The sequence below is a fragment of the Convolutriloba macropyga genome, chromosome 2, assembly GCF_964194025.1.
Source record: "Convolutriloba macropyga chromosome 2, txConMacr16.3, whole genome shotgun sequence".
NCBI lineage: Eukaryota > Metazoa > Xenacoelomorpha > Acoela > Convolutidae > Convolutriloba > Convolutriloba macropyga.
The window spans coordinates 44,514,474-44,537,732 of record NC_134469.1 but is presented as its reverse complement, the minus strand read 5'-3'; the positions used below and the strand labels follow the sequence as shown (position 1 = coordinate 44,537,732).

Below are 23,259 nucleotides of genomic sequence, written 5' to 3'. Positions count from 1 at the left end.
GTCAGAAGTTTTGGATTTACTAAAGGATAATTGGTTTCCATTCTCAAAAAGTGGATAATTTGTATGCCTTCTGCGAATTCGGTATACAATTTTTTTGAGATTTTTTTATGTATAAATGTATTGATTTGTATTATAAACCGATACAATAATATTTTAAGTGAGTCACTAACACCTATCCTGCCGTATATTTTTCCTACAGTTCGTTTATAAAAATTTTTTCGCCAAATTATATTGAAATAGGTCATATTAACTGACCTCGTACCACTATCAATAAGGTCGAAGTTGATAGAGTCCTAAAAACATTTGACTTTGGAATTCCAATACTTCGATTGTTGTTGTTGTTACTTTAAGAAAGAACAACTTTGATTTCTTCAAATTTTATGAACAGGGAAAACCTTCAAAATGTTGAAAGGTTTCAATCTATACCGTACCGTGCGCTCTCATTGAATTGCGCAGACGAAAATGGTTTATTCTGGACAAAATAAATATTCACGTTACTTTTGTAGTACCAATTGTATTGAACTCTTAAGTAAGTAATTTTATATTTAGTAAGTAAATTTATATTTAAGTAAGTAATAGTTTTACTCTCTTGTGGTGGGTATTTTATTCGTCAGATTTTATTTTTTACAAAAATTCTAAAAAAAGTTATTTGCTACGTGACCTAATTTATTGTCCTAATCTCTATTTTAAGGTATTATCTAAATACCGAAACATAATTCCAATTACCGATCATTGTTAATTGATACAAACAAAATTGTGAAGTAAAGAGCGAAATTTTGGGGTATTCCTTACCTGCAAAATTCCACTGCGTTTCTAATACTAATTAATTAATTAATTAATTCCATCATACTGCTTAATGTTGTTTTAACATTCTGTTTCAGTTGCTATAAGAAAGTCGGACCTCTAATTGCTTGTTATATTAACTCTATGCAAATATTGAAGTGAGAAGAGACTGCTTTAGAGCAAAAATGAAAGAAAGAAGAACGGTTTACAAAAGTTCTAGCTATCCGATGTTCTGTTTTCTCCGGCTATCAATTTCTAGCGCACTTGTTTGAAAACTGGGTCAACAAAATTTTAACCACGGGAACTATCACCAACTCTAAATCAACGGAGTCTCGGAGTCGACTATTATTCGTTTTTGGTCATTTTTTGCTTCAGAGTCGCTGCTGTGAAGAGCGGCCAGCATATCTTTAGTATCCTTCACTTAGTCTAGTCCTAATTTGAAAAGTGGCAGAGAAATTTTTGCCACAGCGTGTTCAACAGTGTATTAAACAATGCGCAGCAATTTTGCCTACGCATGATACAGTCTTTTGCTCAAATGTGCTATACAGCGCACTCTCAATTGTATTCCCGTCTGCTTAAATTAGGGCTGAAGTGTTCATAAAGCTGACGGGTGAAAGTTTATAACACTTCTGTATTATCGATAAAGGCGTCGACAGTTATACAATTAGCAATATTACAATAGTGTTGCACGTTGAAGCAAATTAGTACCAAATTTCATATAGGTTAACAATGTTGATCTGCTTGCCTTCAAGTTATTTGAGCGCAAAATCAATTTTAGAAATTTTAGAAAACATAAGCACAGAAAGATAAATAAAACAACCATATCACACCCTTTTATAAACATCAAAGAAATAAACTAACACTCAGTGCTTAGAACAAACTAATTTGGGATCTTTTCTGCTAGCGCCCCCCCCCCGCTTAGTTAGGCACCCCCCATTTATAAATGTGTAAACATATTGTTAAAGCTAAGTAATCTTATACGTGAACATATATGAGCAATATGCATTCACTAAAAGCTAGCACAGCTATGGTTTGAAAGTATTACGTATTCAACCAAAATTTGTTGCATATAACGTAAGCATCAATAAAAATTTCTGTATTAGATCATTTTTGGTGTTATCGGCTACTATAGAGCTTGAATTTTTAAAACTTTTTAAAGGAAACTATTCTAAAAGTGCCTTCAATCTACCTAGACACTCTTGTTTCAATGAAATTCAAATATCGCTCTTACAATTCGCGAAAACTTAGATTTTGGGGGGTGCAAAATTTATCGGCTATATAAGGCTGGGGGGGGGGCGCTAGCAGAAAAGATCCCTAATTTGTTTATCTCCGCAAGAAAATTTAAGATGATTAGAGTTCAGTACGAAAGGAGATTGATAGTTAGCAAAAAAGACGAGCAGTTCAAAGCCATTTGTAAGTTGAAATGTTTTCTTGTTAATCTTGAATCAGTTCTGATGACATTTTTGGAGAACAAAACACTTGCAAAACTCTGAATGGAGGTTCAACAGATCTATTGAACTATGCGTTTTTTGTACCATAGTTCTTGCACATTGAATTTTGACCAACTGGAGTTCGTTTAAACAGAACTTTAATTAGCAAAATCATAACGTAACATTAGCGGTTTTCACTTGCAGGATTAAAATCATTCTTTTGAAGCAGCACCTCATTTCAATTTGTTTTCGAAGGACTTTTATAATTGTTTTTCATGGGATTTTGAAAATGTTCAGCAAACGGATTTCTGAACAAAATATCGCCAGTTTGAGAGTCTGGAATTTTCACTGTCGTATATCATTTATTTTTTAGAGGCGTAATTTGGTTAAAAGCAGAGTGTTCAAGCAACAATATTCCACTCCGTTATTTCTAGGTCTTTTTCACTGCTATTATTTCTCGATATCGAATATTATTTACAGCGCGGTCTGGCTCTGCTTTAAAACAATACAATCAAATATGCATTTTACGGCAACACTAGATGAATAAAAGCATAGCATTTATATGAGTTTTTATGCGAAGAAAACAAAAAAAAAAACTATTTCCTTTTTCTTGATAATCAGTTATTCTTAAAAGCCTTCAATATTATTGGCGTTATTCTTCAAACTAAAAATTTAGATTTTTCAGTCATAACTTAACGAATATTAAATATTTTGAGCGTTGCACCCACCTAAGACTGTTAAGCAGATGATTCGATTGACTCAAATGCATCACTGCTCATTTTTACCGGCAAAAACGTGTTATTCATTCTCCCTATCAACGAAAATCTTATTTTTTGGGTAGAAATATGATTAATGATTTTTTGAAATTTTTATATTTGAAATTCAACGACTGTCAAAAGAAAAGTATCAGCGGAAGAATCTTTTGTCAACATCCACACAATGCACTTATTTTTCAACGCATTTCTTACAAAAAGTCAGAAATTTTGTACGTCTTCAGTGCAGAAAATTATGTATTCCTTGAAAAAATCAGTTCAGAATGTTTGATTTAGTTCCTGCTAGTGCGTTTCTTATACATCTTCGGAACGTTTGATTACATATATTACAAAATTTCAGCATTGAATGATATGAAAAAATGAATGATATGAATTATGTATGATATGAGAAAAATAATTGCAATAACGTTTTATTCAGTTGCTGCTAGTACATTTCTCATACATCTTTGGCGCCTTTGAACATATTTATTGCAAAATTTCAGCATTGAATCTCTCTACGCCCTGGCTGAATGGCCAGACTGGAGGTATGTATGTCCAGACCGCAATGAACGCACAAGGGAGGCCCAGGGAGGCGTCGCGCATTCAAAATTACGCTGTCCGGAAATAAAAGTGAACACTCGGAAGTCTCTAAATAGGAGTTTTCGGACGCACGATAGTCTGGACGCAAGCAATTTTGAATGCAAGATAGTAATTTGGAAAGCTCAAAAGTTAGGCCTAGACAAAGGCAATTTCGAACGCACGATCGTCCAGACGTATAGCCTCTTTTTAAGAAACGATAGTCTGGACACAGGTAACTTTTAACTCCCGAATGTCTGGAAACAGGTCAATCTGAGCGCACAAAAGTCTGGACATAGGAGGTTTGGAATGCAGGAACAAGTCTATGATCATGAACGCACAAAAATTTTTCGTTCGTTCAAGATCAGACTATCGTCATTACAAATTACCTGTGTCAAGAATTTCGTGCGTTCAAAACGGCTTTCGTGCTTTCTCCATACAAAAAATACTTTGTGAGGCATGAAGATCCATTGAACAGGTCCGAATAAACTTAATTTTGATCTCGTAGCGAAAAAGGAAGAATGCTTCTTATGTTGTGAAATTGTCATGTACCACACGTTGCTATACGGACTATTAATATTTGTATTTTGGGTTTATTGAACCCTCTTGTCTTTAAATGCAATTGTTCTTCATGCCCACAAAGTATTTTTTTTTCGTCTGGTGAACGCATGAAAGTCTGGTCATAGGCGTTTTTGAACGCACGAAAGTCTGGTCATAGGCGTTTTTGAACGCACGAAAGTCTGGTCATAGGCGTTTTTGAACGCACGAAAGTCTGGTCACAGGCGTTCTTGAACGCACGAAAGTCTGGTCATAGGCGTTTTTGAACGCACGAAAGTCTGGTCATCGGCGTTTTTGAACGCACAAAAGTCTGGTCATAGGCGTTCTTGAACGCACGAAAGTCTGGTCATAGGCGTTTTTGAACGCACGAAGGTCTGGTCATAGGCGTTTTTGAACGCACGAAAGTCTGGTCATATGCGCTTTTGACGCACGAAAGTCTGGTCATAGGCGTTTTTGAACGCACGAAAGTCTGGTCATAGGCGTCTTTGAACGCACGAAAGTCTGGTCATAGGCGTTTTTGTACACACGAAAGTCTGGTCATAGGCGTTTTTGAACGCACGGAAGTCTGGTCACAGGCGTTCTTGAACGCACGAAAGTCTGGTCATAGGCGTTTTTGAACGCACGAAAGTCTGGTCATAGGCGTTTTTGAACGCACAAAAGTCTGGTCATAGGCGTTCTTGAACGCACGAAAGTCTGGTCATAGGCGTTTTTGAACGCACGAAGGTCTGGTCATAGGCCTTTTTGAACGCACGAAAATCTGGTCATATGCGCTTTTGACGCACGAAAGTCTGGTCATAGGCGTTTTTGAACGCACGAAAGTCTGGTCATAGGCGTTTTTGAACGCACGAAAGTCTGGTCATAGGCGTTTTTGAATGCACGAAAGTCTGGTCACAGGCGTTCTTGAACGCACGAAAGTCTGGTCATAGGCGTTTTTGAACGCACGAAAGTCTGGTCATAGGCGTTTTTGAACGCACAAAAGTCTGGTCATAGGCGTTCTTGAACGCACGAAAGTCTGGTCATAGGCGTTTTTGAACGCACGAAGGTCTGGTCATAGGCGTTTTTGAACATAGGAAAGTCTGGTCATATGCGCTTTTGACGCACGAAAGTCTGGTCATAGGCGTTTTTGAACGCACGAAAGTCTGGTTATTGGCGTTTTTGAACGCACGAAAGTCTGGTCATAGGCGTTTTTGTACACATGAAAGTCTGGTCATAGGCGTTTTTGAACGCACGAAAGTCTGGTCATAGACGTTTTTGAACGCACGAAAGTCTGGTCATAGGCGTTTTTGAACGCACGAAAGTCTGGTCATAGGCCTTTTTGACGCACGAAAGTCTGGTCATAGGCGTTTTTGAACGCACGAAAGTCTGGTCATAGGCGTTTTTGAACGCACGAACGTCTGGTCATAGGCGTTTTTGAACGCACGAAAATCTGGTCATAGGCGTTTTTGAACGCACGAAAGTCTGGTCAGAGGCGTTTTGAACGCACGAAAGTCTGGTCATAGGCGTTCTTGAACGCACGAAAGTCTGGTCATAGGCGTTTTTGAACGCACGAAAGTCTGGTCATAGGCGATTTTGAACGCACGAAAGTCTGGTCATAGGCGTTTTTGAACGCACGAAATTCTGGTCATAGGCGTTTTTGAACGCACGAAAGTCTGGTCATAGGTGTTTTTGAACGCACGAAAGTCTGGTCATAGGCGTTTTTGAACGCACGAATGTCTGGCCATAGGCGTTTTTGAACGCACGAAAGTCTGGTCATTGGCGTTTTTGAACGCACGAAAGTCTGGTTATTGGCGTTTTTGAACGCACAAAAGTTTGAAAATAGGGTCTTTCGAAAGCACGATGAACGCGCGCAAAGTTTTGAGCGTAGGAGGGTCTGGGCATGTGACTTTCGGTCGGGGACGGTCTGGAAATACCGATTTTTAACTTGGCTTGGCTCTTCAACATGGCCGTGACTCTCATTCCTGAGTGTGCACGCTTTCCTGATTTTCTTCTTTGTTATATTATAGCCTTCTCATTCACAACCTTGGTCAGTTTTTAATGGCATCTAGAACAACAGTCTCCTCTTTTACATTGCGCTTCATGTCAACGTATTTATGTTCACGTATCTAGTTGTAAAAAGGAATATGTATACATTTACTAACACTGCAACATTTCAATGGGTTCCTTCAATTTTCTCATTATTTCTACACGTCCAGCATCTATATTGAACATTTTCCTCACCATAATGTATCAAACGCAAAAAATTCATTTTCTGGTTTGCTTTTGACAGCTGTCTTAAACTCCTCAATGAACGATGTAAATTTCACAAACTGAATTGAAAGAATTTTCTGTCCAATAGATTTTTTGACGTCAACATTAGCTATATACTTATCTTTCTTAGAAACATACAGACTCATGCATTGTTAGTTTTGCTGTTTTAGTTTCTCGTCAATTTTTGATTACTGCACAAAAATCAACGAGAGATTAAAACAGCAAAAATAACAATGCATGAGTCTGCGTCTTTCCACGAAAGATTAGTATATGGTTCATGTTGACGTCAAAAAATTAGCAGACAGAACAATTTCTGGATATCTGAATTGAAATTTTTTCAATTCAGGTTGTGAAATTTACAAAGCTCATATTTGAGTAAATTGCCAGAGCAGCACTTGTAAATGCATAAACAGCTAAATTTCGTATTATGGCTGATCCCTAGAGAAGTCGACATATGAAAAGCCGTGGCTTACCGATTTTGGCTATGAAATGACCGTGGGTCGACGATTGAAAAAAATGTTAAATGTGGCCTTCTTGACCGTGTTATAAAAGTTTCGAAGTTTCAGATAGACGACCGCTCTCAACTTGAGTTGTCTTTGTGTAATAAACTCGGCATATGTAGTATTTCACTGCTCTATCAAGCATTCTCTTTTGTTCAGACTGCAGAGGATGGTTGGAACGTGGAGAACTTTTTCTCAAGTCAGTACAGCCCTGATACGGTGTATTGTTGGCACATCTCTACAACAGTGAACAGTTTCGTTCAAATCTATTTCAACACAACAATCTCAGTAGAGTCTTTTGAAGGAGAGTAAGTTTTCAACAATGCGTGGGTTGAACTTTGCTCGAAATCATGCAAGCACAAAAATATGATTTTACACTCTCCATACTAGATGTTTTTGGTATGATCGTGCTAAGAATACATTGAAATCAAATATCCTGCTATTTTGCATTTTTTACGATCCTGCTAAGAATACAATGGAATCAAATATCCTAGAATTTTGTAATTTTGTAAGATCCTGCTAAGAATCCAATGGAATCAAATATCCTAGATTTTGTGTTTTTGCCGTTTGAAGGCTTCTAACTGGTGACTGGCTAGCACCAAAAACTATATCAAAATTGAAAGGTTCGTCAAAAAAGTGAGTTCGTTTGTCAAATAAGCTTAGACTGATGTCCCCGATACTCTCTAGCAGCTGCACATATGAAAGTTTTGACGTATGTAATATTTCTTCTGTCTCAAGTTTAAAAAACAACTACTCACAGAAGTATATAACAATCAAAACAATCAAGTATGAAAAGATTCTTCAAATCAAAGACTTTTGGTTTGAACGTTATCTCGAAATAACTGTTTATGATGCAGAAAAATAGTGAAAACTTCCGATACTAATCTGTTATTTCAAAAAAAAATTAAATATAGGTCGTGCTAAATCAAATTAATCACAGAGTCTGAAATGTTTTGCACTTTTTTTATAGCACAATCTTTAATGAGGCAACTTGAATTCGCGTCTCAACTTCCTCTGTCAAGCAATCACAATGCTAATTTAAAAACCGCTTTTCGTGCGATTGCCAAATTATTTTTTAAGCGTTTGTCTTATGCCTAAGGTTATTCAAACCTTATTAATATTTTATCAGTGATGAGTAAAGTGTCGTTTCTTTTAGATCATTCCGATCAACCATATGAGTGCGGTAAGGGCGTAGAAGGTCAGTCACGAATTGCGGCGTGACTCACAAAAATGTTTGTTTAAAATGAGCTGGGTTTCGTGTTTACATGGTCTGATAAATTCAGAATTCAACAAAATTCATATTTCAGGCATAACAATCCCTATGAAATTACATGAGTGCTTTTCCTCTTGTTTTATCCGAGTTAGCATAATTTTCTCGAATTCTATGTATACGTTTGATGCCACCAGAATGTTGAAACGCTTGAAATTTTGAGCTGTTTCAACCCTTTTCCTGAACCCCCAACTCTTTCAGCCATGAGCTAGTTCTTCAATAGGTAATGCTTGTGATCTTCGAATAGAAATTTTGGATCTTCTTTGAAAAAAAAACAAAAAAAAATATGGTTACCGTTTTTGGCTTTAAACGGGGTATTGAACAGTTTCGTGCACCGGAAAAAGCTCAGGGATTTTGTTTTGCACAGAAAGCTGTTCAATGACTTATCTAACCGTTTCATTGGTGTTGAGGTGGAGTTCTCAAAACTGAACCAGTCTAAGAATTATGACCATTTTTTGCTGTATCGAATGATAAGGACATGACACTTATATTTGGAGTAAGTTTTAATTGAATCGGGTGACTGCAATCATTTCTGTTTGTCAAGAAAATAAAAATTTGAGGGTTCCTTGCTTATTCTCATCGCTAATCAACGAGTTTGAATTTAACTTCAACCATTTCAAAGAATATTTCTTAATGTCTGAACTTTGACAAATATCTTGTGTATCCGTAGAAACGGAATTTTTGTATCTTATAGGGTCAAACAATCAAAAAGTTCTATGTTTTTTAAACAGAAATTTTATCAACGGGAATATCACTTTCAGAGATGTCTTCGAACAGCTTGTTAATGGGTCCTGCGATGTTGTTGGAATACGCACCTTGTTCGAGAAGTTTTTCAAAAATATAAAGATTGCAGTGAGCAAGTTGTTCACCGGCGTTATGACGGGCATTTACATCATGTTTGGATAACAATCCTGGATAGATTTTGCCATCAGTTATGTCTTGCTACTAAAAAGAGACATTTAATTGTTAATTACTGCTTAAGTAACGCGCCCTCTTCAGATCTAGCACTATTTGATCCTAAAGGCGTGGATACAATTCATCGCGATCATATTTGTTTGTGTGCTGCACTGAGTACTGTTTTGGCATTAATCAGGGTGGAAATATACAAAATTATGTCAGATTCTTATTTGTGGAGGGCTCTGACTGCCACTTGTACAAATGGAAGGGCGCTGATTAACTTATTATAGGCAAACATGACACTACTTTTTTACTACAACCAACTACCGAAAGCTAGCTTGTGGCATTTGTTTTAATCTACTTTTATTTTACACCTTGGCAAACTGCAACCTAAAGCTAATGATACAAACTAGCTTTCAAGGCCGTGGATACACGTGATATCGATTAAAAATGTTTGGGTGCTGCACTGAACTCTTTTTTGACACTAATCAGTGTGGCAAAACTACCACACACATGACAATGGTATAAGTTATATATCCAGTAAAAAACTATTCATTTTGGACGCGCTCATTCTGCATGTCTCTGATATTTTTAGTGGCTCCCTTTTTTTCTCTCGTCTTCCCAAATATCGTTATCAAGTTTTTTCAAAATATATCTGCTGTTGTTGCACTTTTTTGACGATGTGATGCGAGGAACTTCTCTGCTTTGTTTCTTGCTATGTTGTCTTGATTTTTTCTATATGACTTTGTTAAATTGAGATGCTTCGCCCAAGGCGTTTTCCGGACGACTGTAGTAAGTTTTATTGGAGCACTCCCAGATCGTTTTTAATCGCTTTTTGGGTCTGGTCCTTATTACGATAATACAACGCAGTTAATTTAGAAACCAATTTCAGAGCAAGCGTTAGGGAATCAGAGGTAAAGCCATGGACAAGAAACGAGATAAAAGGGTACACCAAAATTTTAGTAATTTATTACAACACCTTTAGTTTGTCCGAATTTGAGCTTAATTTTAGAAGATAATTATGACAAAAGTTGTCAAATAGCTGGGTTAAATGAATACATATTCTCAGTCTCTATTGTTTCGGTGTGGTCTGACTTGGGCCTTATTTGCGCTTTTTTTGTGCCTCTTATCAATTGCAATTTTGTTTTGTAGATTTTATTTTTCAATTGTGTGCATTTGTGTGCTGATTCGGCTCATATGTTTGTTAGTGCAATTTTCTTGACTCCTAAATTGTGAACTATATAGGCCTGGTTTTGCTACGCACATTTGTGTTAGGGATCTGTCAAAAATCGGATCTTTTTGTTCTACCCACAGAAGCGGTAAGTGCGACAGATAAAAATTCAATTACAAAAGGTGTGATTGAACTAAGTTAACCAAGTTTGAACTAAATCCTACAATATCAGTTCCAGGAAACCAGATATCATCCTATTATGCTCACAGAGTCACACACTTGTTGTTCCTTCCTTTTATGTTTTTTATTTATTAATCAGGAATCTCTGATAAGAGTCCGTAGCATCACTTTGTGATGCACCAGCAGATTCTAATGGGCAATATTTGTTGCAAAATTTAGTGATGAAAAAATTTAAGTCTATTTATTTACGTAATGTTTTGGTTTTTTCTGGAGCCAGGTTATATCTCTAAGAGCTTGCTAATAAAAAAACTTGCAGTATTGTTTTCATAGACAATATCAAGATTTTTCCTCTTTGATACGACAAAAAGGGCCACACAGTAGATTGCAGCTGCAATTTATTACATACCATCTGACTACCTTGTACAGGAATTTATGGTACGATTCAATATTTGATGTCACTTTGACTTTTGAACTTTTTTGAACTTCTTCTAAACTTTTAACTTCTTCAGGAGATGCAGGTTATAAACTTTGTTCGGCCTTCAAAATTACCTCCTAGATACCAAAAGTTTTTCAATTTTTGAAGACAATTCGTTTTGCGGATAAACTAAAAGCCAATAAAGCTGATTTTAAAACTTTTGTTTTTTAATGAATTATCTAATTCTTCACTTTAAGCTTTTTAATGATATCCATTTTAAAAAAGCAATGCCGTCTTTGAATGAAAAAAATGATTACCATCAGATTCACTATTCGTAAATAGTTGCTCTATGTAGGAATGAAGCATTCTACATTCTGATGTAATTTCTTGTCATTCTTCCGAGACGTCAATTTGACAAGAAAGCAAAAAAAAATTATTAGGGAAAATGTGTTATTATATATATATATATATATATATATATATATATATATATATAATAACACATTTTCCCTAATAATTTTTCTTTGCTTTCTTGTCAAATTGACGTCTCGGAAGAATGACAAGAAATTACATCAGATTTGCTGATTAAATTTTTATTATGGTTTTAATTGACGTGTTTTGCTCTATTGGACTTATTCTGATAATCTTTTCATAAAAAACATAGGCAAATAATTTGGTAGAAAAAATACCCAATTAGCCGCCATTATTAAATGTAGTATGCAACTATGGGTTCAATTTCCTGAAATATCTCGAAAACTTCTATTTTCTTATCTTGGGTGAAAATTATTTTTGAAAAACACCCTTGCAACAACAAAATGGAGAAGAATAGATTCTTATAAATGATATAGCCAACGTACCAAAAATCACAACAATTTATCTCTCAGAGCTTGCTGCCATCTTTAACTACTATCACAAAAATCACTTCTCGCGGTTATAACAGTTTACAAAAGACTTATTTACGCTTGAAAGTTTTTTAGTTGCTTTTGTGGTTAAAATGTTTCTGAAAATCAATTTTCGCTATGAAATATATTTATTTCAACGGAAATTCAGTGGATTTGAGCAGTTTTTTAAATGTATCTGCATAACTGTGAGAAATCATCTGCTAGTAAATCATTATCACCTATCTGATGTGTGAAATATAAGATGAGCAATTTTTGATATTTTGATTAACATTTTTTTTCGTTTTTCCTATTTGTTTCCTCAAACCAACGGAGTGATTTTTCTCCTATCTTCATAAACATATAATTTGCTATGACCAGCGCTAATATACAAGTTCGCACTATCCTTGATCTAAAGAATTGCAATTTGGAAAGACTGCTGAAAAGTTTCATTTACAAAATTTGGGGGAAAAATTGTCCACCCCTCTCCCTAATGAGTTCCAAAAATGCTCGAGGTTGATAATTAATGAAAAATTAAGTTTTAGTTTATCTTTATCGGTAAGAAGCGAAGACCGAAAAATAGTTTTTCGAGATGATTTTTGTCTTCTAATATTCTTTTTCTGAAGGACATTTTCTCCTAAGATTTTTTCTCCTGGAATCTTTTAGCTAAGCACTCTCTAAAAATTTGCCAAATTGGAAGTTGAGATAAATTAATATTACCTTAAACACATTCTCAGCGCAGTCCATTCTACGTCCAACCCGCTGGTTTGTTTTAGCTGTTCTGATCTGGTCTCGCTATCTGAGAACAATGCTTATCAAGGGCTAGACCCAAAATCAGACAGCAGGGTTTTGACAATTCAGACAACTGAAACAGAATCCGGCTTCACAAAAAATGTTACTGCATTTTGTGAGTTGATGGAACCTGTGAACCCAGTGACGTCATCCAGTAACTTCATTATGATTGCCCTCACAACTGAAAATTATGATTCTGACCACTATGGAATTGAGTTCTACTACGCACGCGGTAATTTTCCAAATAGTTTCACTTTCTAATAAATGAAAAACAACACGTTCAGCTCTCTTAGGAAACTGAAAATTATTAGGTCTCATTGCTATCGAAAAAGGTAATAGTTGAATTGTAATTGTCATCGCCACTGCATGTAGAACTGAGATTTTAAGATAAAAGATGAATCTATCATCTTTAAGAATCATTGGGGGAGGGGTTTGGGTTAGGGACTAGGACTGGCAAAGCTTTAATTGATGGAAAAATGTACATCCAACTAATTATGGGACTATTTTATGATACATGTTTTCAGTTATCCGTATTAGGGCTCCATTTGATTCCTTAACGAGGTCCCATTACTCCGCTTCCACACAGGTCTGGTATCCCTCAAACGGTTTCAGAATGTTTATCGGCGTTCCTCTGACGAAAAAATCTTCTCTAATTGCTGGGCGCGGTGTTGCAGGTCCCGTTTCGTTTGCCCGGCACACTATGGTCAGGCTATGCTAACAACTTGTTTTTTAATCGTCTTGCCGATGCTGCTTTTATATTTCCCAATTCGAGAGATTTTTCCTGAACACATTACAAAATTTGTCAGGTCGTATTTGCTGAGTCTGAGCAACTTGACCATTACATTTTTTGTGATGTGTATTTGACATTTTCGAGGCACTTCTTGGCCGTCATTTTTGCAAGCTTTGTCGTGGCTTTAAGTACCGCTGCCGCTGTTGTTTGTGTCGCGCTTTTGTTCGTGTTATCGTTTATCATGTTTCCTCGCTTCTTTTGTTTCCTGACCAGCAAAATTTAAAAACGGTGTCAGAGGAGGGTTCTGAGTACGTTCAGTTTGTTCTTCATGTTAATAGAAATCAAGCTCACAATTTAATTCAACTGTAAATAAATTGTATATTCTACATGATAATTTGTTGCGCAAATGATTCAAGGCAGAAAGTTATAAGAAATTAATCAAGCTAAATTCAGCTGAGAAGTCGCTCTGGCTTTGATATTTTTTAAAACCTGCAAATTATTTGATGTTGAATTTTCACATCCCTATCTTTATAGTCTTATATCGTTATAAGGATAGACTTAGTTCCGGAAATTTTGAATAAGCTAACCATATTTGATCAGACTCAGGACTACCACCATAGTTCATGGTTCTGTTATTAAATTCCTATCTTGATTTTTCTCATTGATAATGGGTACAAAGAACAGCACAATTTTCAGCCCTTTTAGTTTGACATCTTGATACCTTAATCAGATTTCTCTTGTAAATCTATAAAACTACAGTAAAAATCATTCTGGTTCTCTTGTTCTTGAGGAATATCACTTTCTAGTTTATTTAATGGCGCTTTCAATTCGCTTTTAAACAATATAATTCAACGGCTTATGAGCCCTGCAGTTCTTTTAAGTCGCAAAGAATTGTTTTTTTTTAAAAAAAGAGATTTTTGACAGTCATAATCTTTTCTGGTGAGTAGTTTGCTTTCCACTACTCTTCCGCACGCTCAAATGGTAATGAACGAACGTACAGCGAAGTTGAACACTTACAAACCAATTGCACATAACGGCTTAAACAAAACCAGGAGGTGAACTGATGCAAACAAAGGGGCTTTACAAATCACTGCTGTACACAGAAGTTCGAACTTTGCTCAAAGGATCCAAAGAGTGACCAGCGAATTAATGCAGTTTATGGAGGCTACATATGAGAAGCCGGTTGCATAAACCAAAAAGAACAGAAACCGTGTGTCGTGCCACTTGGCCGCAACTCTATATTGAATAAATTTCTTGCCAAAGCGATATGACAGTGTAGTACATGATGGAACTAGAGATTGATCAAATGCTTTGCAAGGAAGATTTTGCAGGGAAGTTTTTAGAGTGTGGAAAACCCGATAGTAGTAGCGTAATCTTGGCAGCAGAAACCTTGACTAAAGATTAAGGAATCTGACCATTTGAACGGCTTAAAAATAAGAGAACAGCAGCTAGTCACAAGTCTGCTAGAAGCAGGAGACGCAGTTTCATTGAAGTTAATCGATATCTCGGCCTCAATGGCCTGTTTTTGAAGTTTGAAAGTTTGTCGTACAGACGGGCTTTCAATCCAGCAACAAATTTCACAGAGTAGAGGAAGATTATCTTGAACGTACAGGAGCGCATAGCAGAGGAACAAAGAGTGCTGCTGCTCAATGACAATAGCAGCAAAGTGGGTCTTCTTGGTAGGACTCATGAAAACAAACTGGTATGTTATACATTTGGCGGCCCTGTAAACTGTCAAAAAAATGCAGCAGGAAGTAGAAAGCAGAAAACATTGTGTTTGTTGCGAAACGACACTAATTGAATTTGTGCAAAGTTGACAAAAAGAAAATAAACGTGAGACAGAGGCAATTGGTTTAATTTAGACTCAGCTATGATAGAATTGCCCTACAGTTCCTACCCTGTGGAAGACATCGGGCTTGCTTTTTAATAGGCCTTGCACTGATTACATAGTGACAAGCATGACTAGCACAGAAAACATTGGCCAGCGCAGAAGATAAACCGTGCACTGAAAACAAAGTGAAAAACACCTTGTCTAAGGATCAGCATATCACTGATTATAGAGGACCTCCAATGCGAACTCAGGAATATTCTGTGCGTACCTAACTGTTCTTCAATTCCTTTTTCCGTCTTAGGATTTGCAGATTGGCAACATTGTTTCACAATTGATGGAAGAAAATGCTGCATGAAACTTCAAAAGTAAAACAAGGAAAGCAGTGTAAACTAAAACCAGAGCATAAATTGTTCCAGTTGTCCTGAATTCATTTGAAAGCGCTCAAGTTGCAACATCGTCGATTGGAACTGTTCAAGCAAGTGCTATTGATGGCTTACTTTTTAGTCAAATTGATCTGGTCAGGAATGCAGCCGAGATAGTTGGAGAAATCAAAAAACTATAGGATGTGCGCGCATTGGCATAGGTTAAATTTTTTTCAAGAGTGGCAATAAACCAAGTAGGCCGGAAACGAAAGTGAGGGAGTGTTCACCAAACTGTTGGATATTTCAGAGTAGAGTGTTTGTTAGGGTTCCGGTTCTGTATTGTTTTGTGATATTAAATGAAAGTTTTGTTTTTGTACCTGCTTAGTGAAGTACGAAGAGATTGAAGTACTTGCCAGTTCTGCCAGTACGAAGTTGTTTGCGCTCAATGCAAGGAAGACTGCCAAAAAAATTGGGTCTCAACAAACAAAGGAATTTCTTTCGGAGCAATCAAAGACGTGCTCCTTAGGACCACTCATTCTACAACGGACAAACACAGAAGAGAAGCTTCAACGGTGTAATTAGTTTATAGATGCGACTGCACATTGCTGAAGATTGAATTTTGGTTGCTCTTTGAGTCAGGAGTTCCAAAAAAAGACGTGAAATTTTTCTTGTGAGATGAGGAATGAAAAAATAGCCTCAAGTGATCACTACAGGTTCTGAACCAACCCAGTCAATAGAGAAATTAATTATGTTAAGTTGGACAGTCTTCAAGAAAAAGAGTTAGGGAGATCAGTGAAGATTAATCCAAGGCACTGGAAGTTTATTTTGTGTGTAAAATTACTGGGGAAAACGAATGGCTTGCGTGGGTGTCAAACTCACACAAAGTGATGGAGATTCTAGTTATGATGTTAAAAGAGTCTAAATTGGACTTCACTCTTGATAAAACAAAGTTAGGTGATCTATTAGAAAACGAGACAGATCAACTGGTATACACATAGCTTGGATAAACAGAGATTAGAGGTTAAATAATAGAATGGGACAAAAAATCAACCGCTAAAATAAGACGGCGACGAGACTTCATTTTATAGCAGACAGTTGTACATATGGCATTTTACCTGCGGAGACGGTTGACTTCAGTGTTGATGACAGTGGCAAGCTGGCAGAATTGAGCCCAAAAGATGGAGATCAGTGCACATTTAAAAAAAGAGAGAGAAATCACCTGGCTGTGACTCAGGGGGACTCAAATCAGTCTATGATGCCATGCAGTGAATCAATAGCATCGGGCAATGAAGCGCAAAGTCATTCAAGATTGAATTCCATGGTCAGTATTTGAGCGACAAAAAACAATATGCAGCAAAGCCCTTGGAACATTTGGAAGGACTGGAGTACTTCAAGATTTTTTCTCCACCATGCATGCCAGAAATGATCAGGATACAATTTGGCAAGGTGATGTTATAAAACATTTTGATGTCGACATTAGGACAATTTCCTGCACTCAACTATTGAAGAAGAAATTTAAATGGAACGAATTCAAAATTTTGTACAACGAGGATAAAACAGGTAAAACTTCGTGTGCTTGGAGGCGAAACCAATAAATATTTTTAAGCAATCAGCTGAAAACAAACAGGGGGGGGGGCTGAAAACTTTCGATGAGACGATGTTTGGTCAGAAGCAATGATCCTTGTTCTTTTGCAAGATTAAGAAGAAAGGGTCACGCCAATCTTTTTTTTTGGTCTCGATTGACGACATTTTTGAGGCATTGCGAAGAACGACAGTAAACTCCGGCATCAAAAAGATGCCAGAAGTTACTTTCCACACGAAGGAAAAAGAGTCTTCACTGGTTCTACGCCTAGGAATCAGAAGACAACGAAAAAGGCGCCTCCGACCAGGAGTACTACATAGAGACTATGCTTGCGTGGTTTAAATTAATAATTGAACACGCTCAAGAATTTAAACGGACTTGCACTTAAGTCTTGAGTCAGCTTAGAATAGTGTCCAAGAAGTGAAACAGAGATGCTACCAAAAACTTAGTGACATTAGTTGTTCGTCTGGGAAAACACACAATGAAAGTTATAAAGCTTACTCTCTGTATGTTGTCCAGATACAAGAATGCGCCAAGAAATCAACACTTGAGGTGTGAAAACGACCACTACGTTGTCTGCAACGATCAAAACAGTTCAGATAAACTTATAGTGAAGAGGCTAGTTATGAGTGGCCGAAAATGGCGTAGATGGCCTTTGAGATAAAAGATAGATGAGATAATCGACTGGCTCTGAACTCAAACTCAGATGGCGAACGCTCTCAGCATTGGTATTCAGAAGCAGGCAACAGATATCCTTCAGTTCACGAACATGTTGGGCAAGGTCGCAGCAGTTGAGGAAGCACTGTACCTGAAACAGAGCTTTATGGCATTCGACGGACTCACCACAAAACGATTGACGAGAGTAACCAAAACTACATCAAGCTTTGCCTGGATCAGTCAATTGCAAGAAGAGCAAGAAAAGGGACGCAAAATTTCTTTTTATTCGGGACAAGAAAGAAATTGTGTTAATTTTGATTTACGCTGTCCCCACTCTCATCAAGCCGTCGGAAATGATTACCAAATGGTTACCCGTCTCAAGAATGGAACCTTTCCGAGCAGTTTTGACGAGAGCATACTCCTTGTAATCAGTTCATGTCTGACTAGGTGAAAGAAATTTTGATTTCGAAATTTATCTTAAAGCTAAAGATCATTAGAATATAACTCATCAGGATAAAGAAAAGTACAACTGATTAAAAGTAATAAAGTTAATGACATGAATCAAACTCAGTTGAGCTAAGAAGATTAGTATCCTTATCAAGCGTCCCAAGTTAGAAAATTATTATTGCTTTAAGTTGTCTGATGTTGCATTTTCTTATCTTCATTTTTACCTTTTTATATGGTCAAGATATTTCCGGAAAAAGATCTATTTCCGGAGTTTTTGATTAAACTAACCGTAATTGGTCGGCTTAAAATTCCAACGATAAATCATAGCTAGGTTCACATCTTAAGTTTGCTCAAAGATAATGGGTATCGATAGGGGTTATTTTTGAGCCTTTTCAAGATCTCTCCTGTAAATCTCTAAATTCGAATGATAAATTAATTTCCCTATTCTTTCAGTTTTTTCTGGTTTGGTTAAAAACGCTTGTTTTTCGCATGCAAAGTTGCATAACCTAACAGAGGTCTCCACACCTGATGTTGATTTTTTTTCTCAATTTGCATTAAAGAACTAGGAATTTTTGTGAGTTTGATGGACAGAAGATCAGCGTATTAATGGAAGATGAGCCCATAGATTTAGCTCATTGATAGAAGATCTCCTATGGATAGAAAATCAGCATATGCACTCTAAACAGTGTAGAGGTAAGTTCAACTGAACAGTGTGCAATGGTCACTCGCTTTAGTTTTAGCGGTTTCTTAGCGGTAAAGTTGCAAAATTCTGCATTACAACTACATAGTAATTGAATTTGCTTGAGAGACAAGTTTAAAATGTCGATTTCACCGCGAAATTTAATATCCATTAGACTGTTACTTTTTCAAGCTCATATCCAGCAGACTCTAAACTCCTTAAAAAATTCATAACCATCGAAAGAAGTTAATCGGAAGCCTGCTTTTTTGTTTGGCAGTGAGTATATTTTTGATTTTTTTTAAGTAATTGGTTTGTACTTGATTAACTGTAGAAGTTTTCTTTAGTGGCTATTAACTATGTCTCTCATTCTTGTACCTAATATTAACAAAACTTGCATGGTCCCTGTCCTTAATTACGGTTTGTTTTGGCTTAGATTCCAGTGACTTATAAATTTGATTCTATTAATTAAAATCAGAAAATAATAAGTTATTGCTCTGGGATTGTAATATCAGTACTCATTGTCAAATCTCCCTTATTTTTTGGTTTTGCTTAATCGCAACAAAATTCAGTTCATTGCGCCTTTCTTTTGATAATTTGTGCTCAGTGTTCTTTTCCGCCCCTGAGTATTTTTTGACTTTCCGAGATAAAGTTAGCCTTCGCGAACTCATTGACATCAAAATTGCTATAATGAAGATAAACTGCACATAAAGAAACTCGAAGTACTTTTGATATGCATTGTTTGGGACTGAGTTTGGTGTTTAATATAGAAAAAAGCTGGTTCAGAGCTCAAATGCTCTGAGAATCAAGTCCGGGATCAAAATCCTGACGTGATAATTTTTTTATTTTCGGATGTAAATGTATCGAAACATGAGTTTTGTTGAAACAGTTACTACACAGTCGGAAAATAGAATTACTTTGTGGTAGTTTGGATGACGTCGGAGGTCAGCATATGGCATCAAAATAGGAAATTTCATTGTATGCTAAGAACAATTTTGTTGATAAAGTTATCTATTTGCTTTGGTTCGCTTCTATCGCGCGTGCTTTTTCATTGTTTTGAAAACCCAGACTCTCATGTTCTGCTAATTTTTTTGGATTGTAAATTTTTTAACAAATATTATTTCGCTTAAAGTAGTTCACTTCTGTAAACTATTTGAACAATCTTCTTTTGAGTGTTGTTGCTTGAACGTTTAAAGTTATGCCGTTAGAAAAAACGCTGAAAAAGTTTTTTTAGAGTATCACTCGTAATGTAGAAAAGACCAGCCTCATATAAATTCTCCTCCATTCCCTTGAAATATTGGAAGAAGTAAGTAAGAGAAAATATTACTCCCAAAATTTTTGAAAATGACAGAGTAGAAGATTGATCTGAGCTTTGATAACTTTTCTAATGATGATTCTCAGCGCTTTGAATGGGAGGTGTCTAAGTATGATTGGCGAAAAGTAAAACAGCGGAAAAAGATAATTTGCCTAAACACTCGCCTCCCCGGCTAATACAAGCCTCTACCGATACCAAAACAGGCCTCTTTTCAAAGAAAGTGGTTGCAATTTATAGACCAATTAAAAGGATTGAGTATAAGTAAGTATAATCCACTCGAAAAATTGCATGAAAATTACATGATTTATCGTGTGAAGCACACGAAAAATCCTGAGGTTAAGCCTGAGAGAATCGTGTAAATTTACATGATTTCTCGTGTAAATCAATTTTTTATCGTGTGATTCTTTTTACGCGAGAAATCGGGTAAAAATACACGATTTTTAGGCCAACTTCGCATGATTTCTTCACCGATTGCTGAGGTGGCTTTTTCGGCATTTCATTCTGGATTGTAGTTCAATATGTTCTATTTGGTTCTCCATAAAAATTCCAACAAAGACTCGTCAAAAACAAATTTCGCTCAATTCATCTGTACGTTTGCGTGCTGTCATTTAAAAAATGCAAGTAGAACCACCAGAAGAACTTTTTCGGTGCTTTTTGCGGTTAAGAAGTTCAAGAAACTCAAGATTTTGCACGAACTATAAATTTTGGACAAAACGTTTCTTGTAACTATATTGGCCGGTAATGAGAAACTCGGGGTTGAAAACTATTGAATTTATTTTTTTCGGCTGTCAACCCATGTTTTCACATTACACGAAAAAATGTGTAATTCAATGCTAACACGAGAAGAAATCGTGTGATCCCACACGAGAAATTTTAAGAGTGTATTGAGATAACAGAGACAATATACAAAAAAGTGAGCGAATTTACTCAAACATTTGGTGCCGGTAGATGTTTGCACAACCCCCCCTCCCTCAAGCTAATTTTCTGTGTTACTGCAGCGGAGAAATCAGTGACGTGTCCGAGCAGTTTTGAAAGGACAGTCTGCTCAGCCTCCTATGAATTCTGCCAGTACAATTCACCAACTAGTTTAAACTGGACTAGCGCCAGGGATGCATGTGCTGGTTTGGGAGCAGAATTGACTGTTATGATCAACGCCTGTGAACTGGTAATTGTTTTTCTGTAAATCAATTTTCTATGGAGATCGAGCATTTAAATGTCACAACAAAGAATTTACTGTAAAAAGTATTCTCTTGCGGATTATAATTAATATGATTGTATATCAATTAAAATTACTTAAGAAAATGCAACACTAAGATTTTCCAATACTGCTGTTTTTTTTATAAATCTGAAAAATGTAAATTGTTTTATGAACCCTACGAGCATGATGGACCTTCTATGGTTTTTTTCGATGTTGTCTTCATTGATAGTTTTGCCGACCTTTAATGTCAATCTTGTTCAATTTTACACAATTTTCACAAAATATTTCGAAATTTTGTAACAATATTATTTCATCCTTATTTATATCAATCTTTTTTATTTGAATTGTTTTTCTACGGCCGTATGATTCAGCTAATTCTGAGTGAATTTAGCCACAATTCGAACAAATTGCGGCCGAATCAGCCCAATTCGGTAAATTTGTCCAACCGTATACCTAGATTTCCAATTCAAATACCGCCTATAGAGAATCAGCTGAATTTAAGCTGAATTCAATTTACAAGCAACAATCAGGATTTTACAGCAAGCAACAGGACATAAGACAACGTAAAATTATTGGCGTAACGATGGAAACAAAATGTTTAAACGGCAATTTCGATTTTTGACTATAAAGTCATCTCTTGCTTTGAAAGACCAACTTGTTTGTTCGTTGAGTGACATTTCGAAGACAAGCATAGAATTGATATTCTTTTTCTGATGCCTCGGAAATTCTGTCTTCGCAAGACAACAAAATGAAAATTTGATTTCTATCTAAACAACGCAAAAACATTGTTGTTTGCAAAGACATGTCCAGTATTTCTTATTTCTCAGGATTAGCTCAGTTCCCTATACAGTCACATTGTCCAGGATCTCAAGATCTTGCAAAACTTTTACCGAACCTGTTAGTGAGCAAGAGTTACTGTAGAAGATCGGCTATCTCTCAAGATTAAAATTGTGGAAACCTGCACTTTTTAAACTTAAAGCAATTGACAAGGAGGCTGGGTTGTATTGCCACAATGTTTGGACGTACCCCAACCGCATTCTGTGCTCAACTTTCTACCAAATGCAACACAGAGTAAATACTCTTAAAAACAAAGATAAAGTATTTGTTAATGGCGTGCAACTTACACTTTCATGAGCTCTCAACTAAGGATAACCAGTGGAGCCGACTATTTTGTTATCACATGAGCATACAATGAATACAGTAAACAACTTCAAATACGGCCCAAAACATGGGCAGAAGAAAATCGCCCACTCTAACGTCTTACGGCAGACCAAACTGGCTTCCCAAAGACAGCCCAGCTAGCCTAGAGTTCCTAATTGATGCACTGAAAAAAGGCTGTCTTTGTTTGATAGGTTTTGACTGATAGGTTTTCAACTAAGGAGATATGATAACCAATGGAATGGAGGCGAACGTTTTTTCATAGAGAAATAGCATAGAGAACATAGAGAACTATTAAAAAAGATTACTTCAAATCCTGTTGGCAAAACTTTGGTCAAAAATCTATGAAATCAGCTCCGAGAAGATTTGTGATTTTCCCAGTAGAATGAAAGACAAATATTACTGATGATCCAAAAAACTGCCAACAAAAAAATCTTTTCAGGAACTTTTCCATGCGCTAGCTTTTTTGTGTGTTTCTTAAATGAAATATAGGCATCCTTTAAGTATCCGATTCGTTGGAATGGAATAGTGTATTGATCGCAAACATACTTCCTGGTCTTTGGACTCTGCTCCTAGTCCTTTAACCGAATCTATATGCAAACAAAATAAGTTTCTTAAGCAATAAACAATGTCGAGAAAATGATTGTAATTTTTTCGATCATTTAACTGTTATTTTGAAACCTGGGACTTTTGACACATAAAAAAAACAAACAAATAAAAGTACCAACAAGTGACCAGATGAATTCAAAATTATAGTGTATTGTACATCACAATGAAACAATCTTAATAAAAAATCACATTAAAAATTATAACGGAAGCTGTACAGATTTCGAATACTGGTCCTCCAAATATTG

The 23,259-nt window shown here is 36.3% G+C and overlaps 1 protein-coding gene across 1 annotated transcript in view; it reads left to right on the top strand.

Annotated features, from left to right (window-relative positions):
- Nucleotides 1-23,259, top strand: part of LOC142334914 (uncharacterized) — a 54,967-nt gene that overhangs the window by 1,492 nt on the left and 30,216 nt on the right. Inside the window, exons 2-4 of the mRNA XM_075383242.1 lie at nucleotides 7,006-7,154; nucleotides 12,434-12,681; nucleotides 21,048-21,214. Of these exons, the coding sequence (XP_075239357.1) occupies nucleotides 7,006-7,154; nucleotides 12,434-12,681; nucleotides 21,048-21,214 (564 nt within the window). The remainder of the gene's footprint in view (nucleotides 1-7,005; nucleotides 7,155-12,433; nucleotides 12,682-21,047; nucleotides 21,215-23,259) is intronic.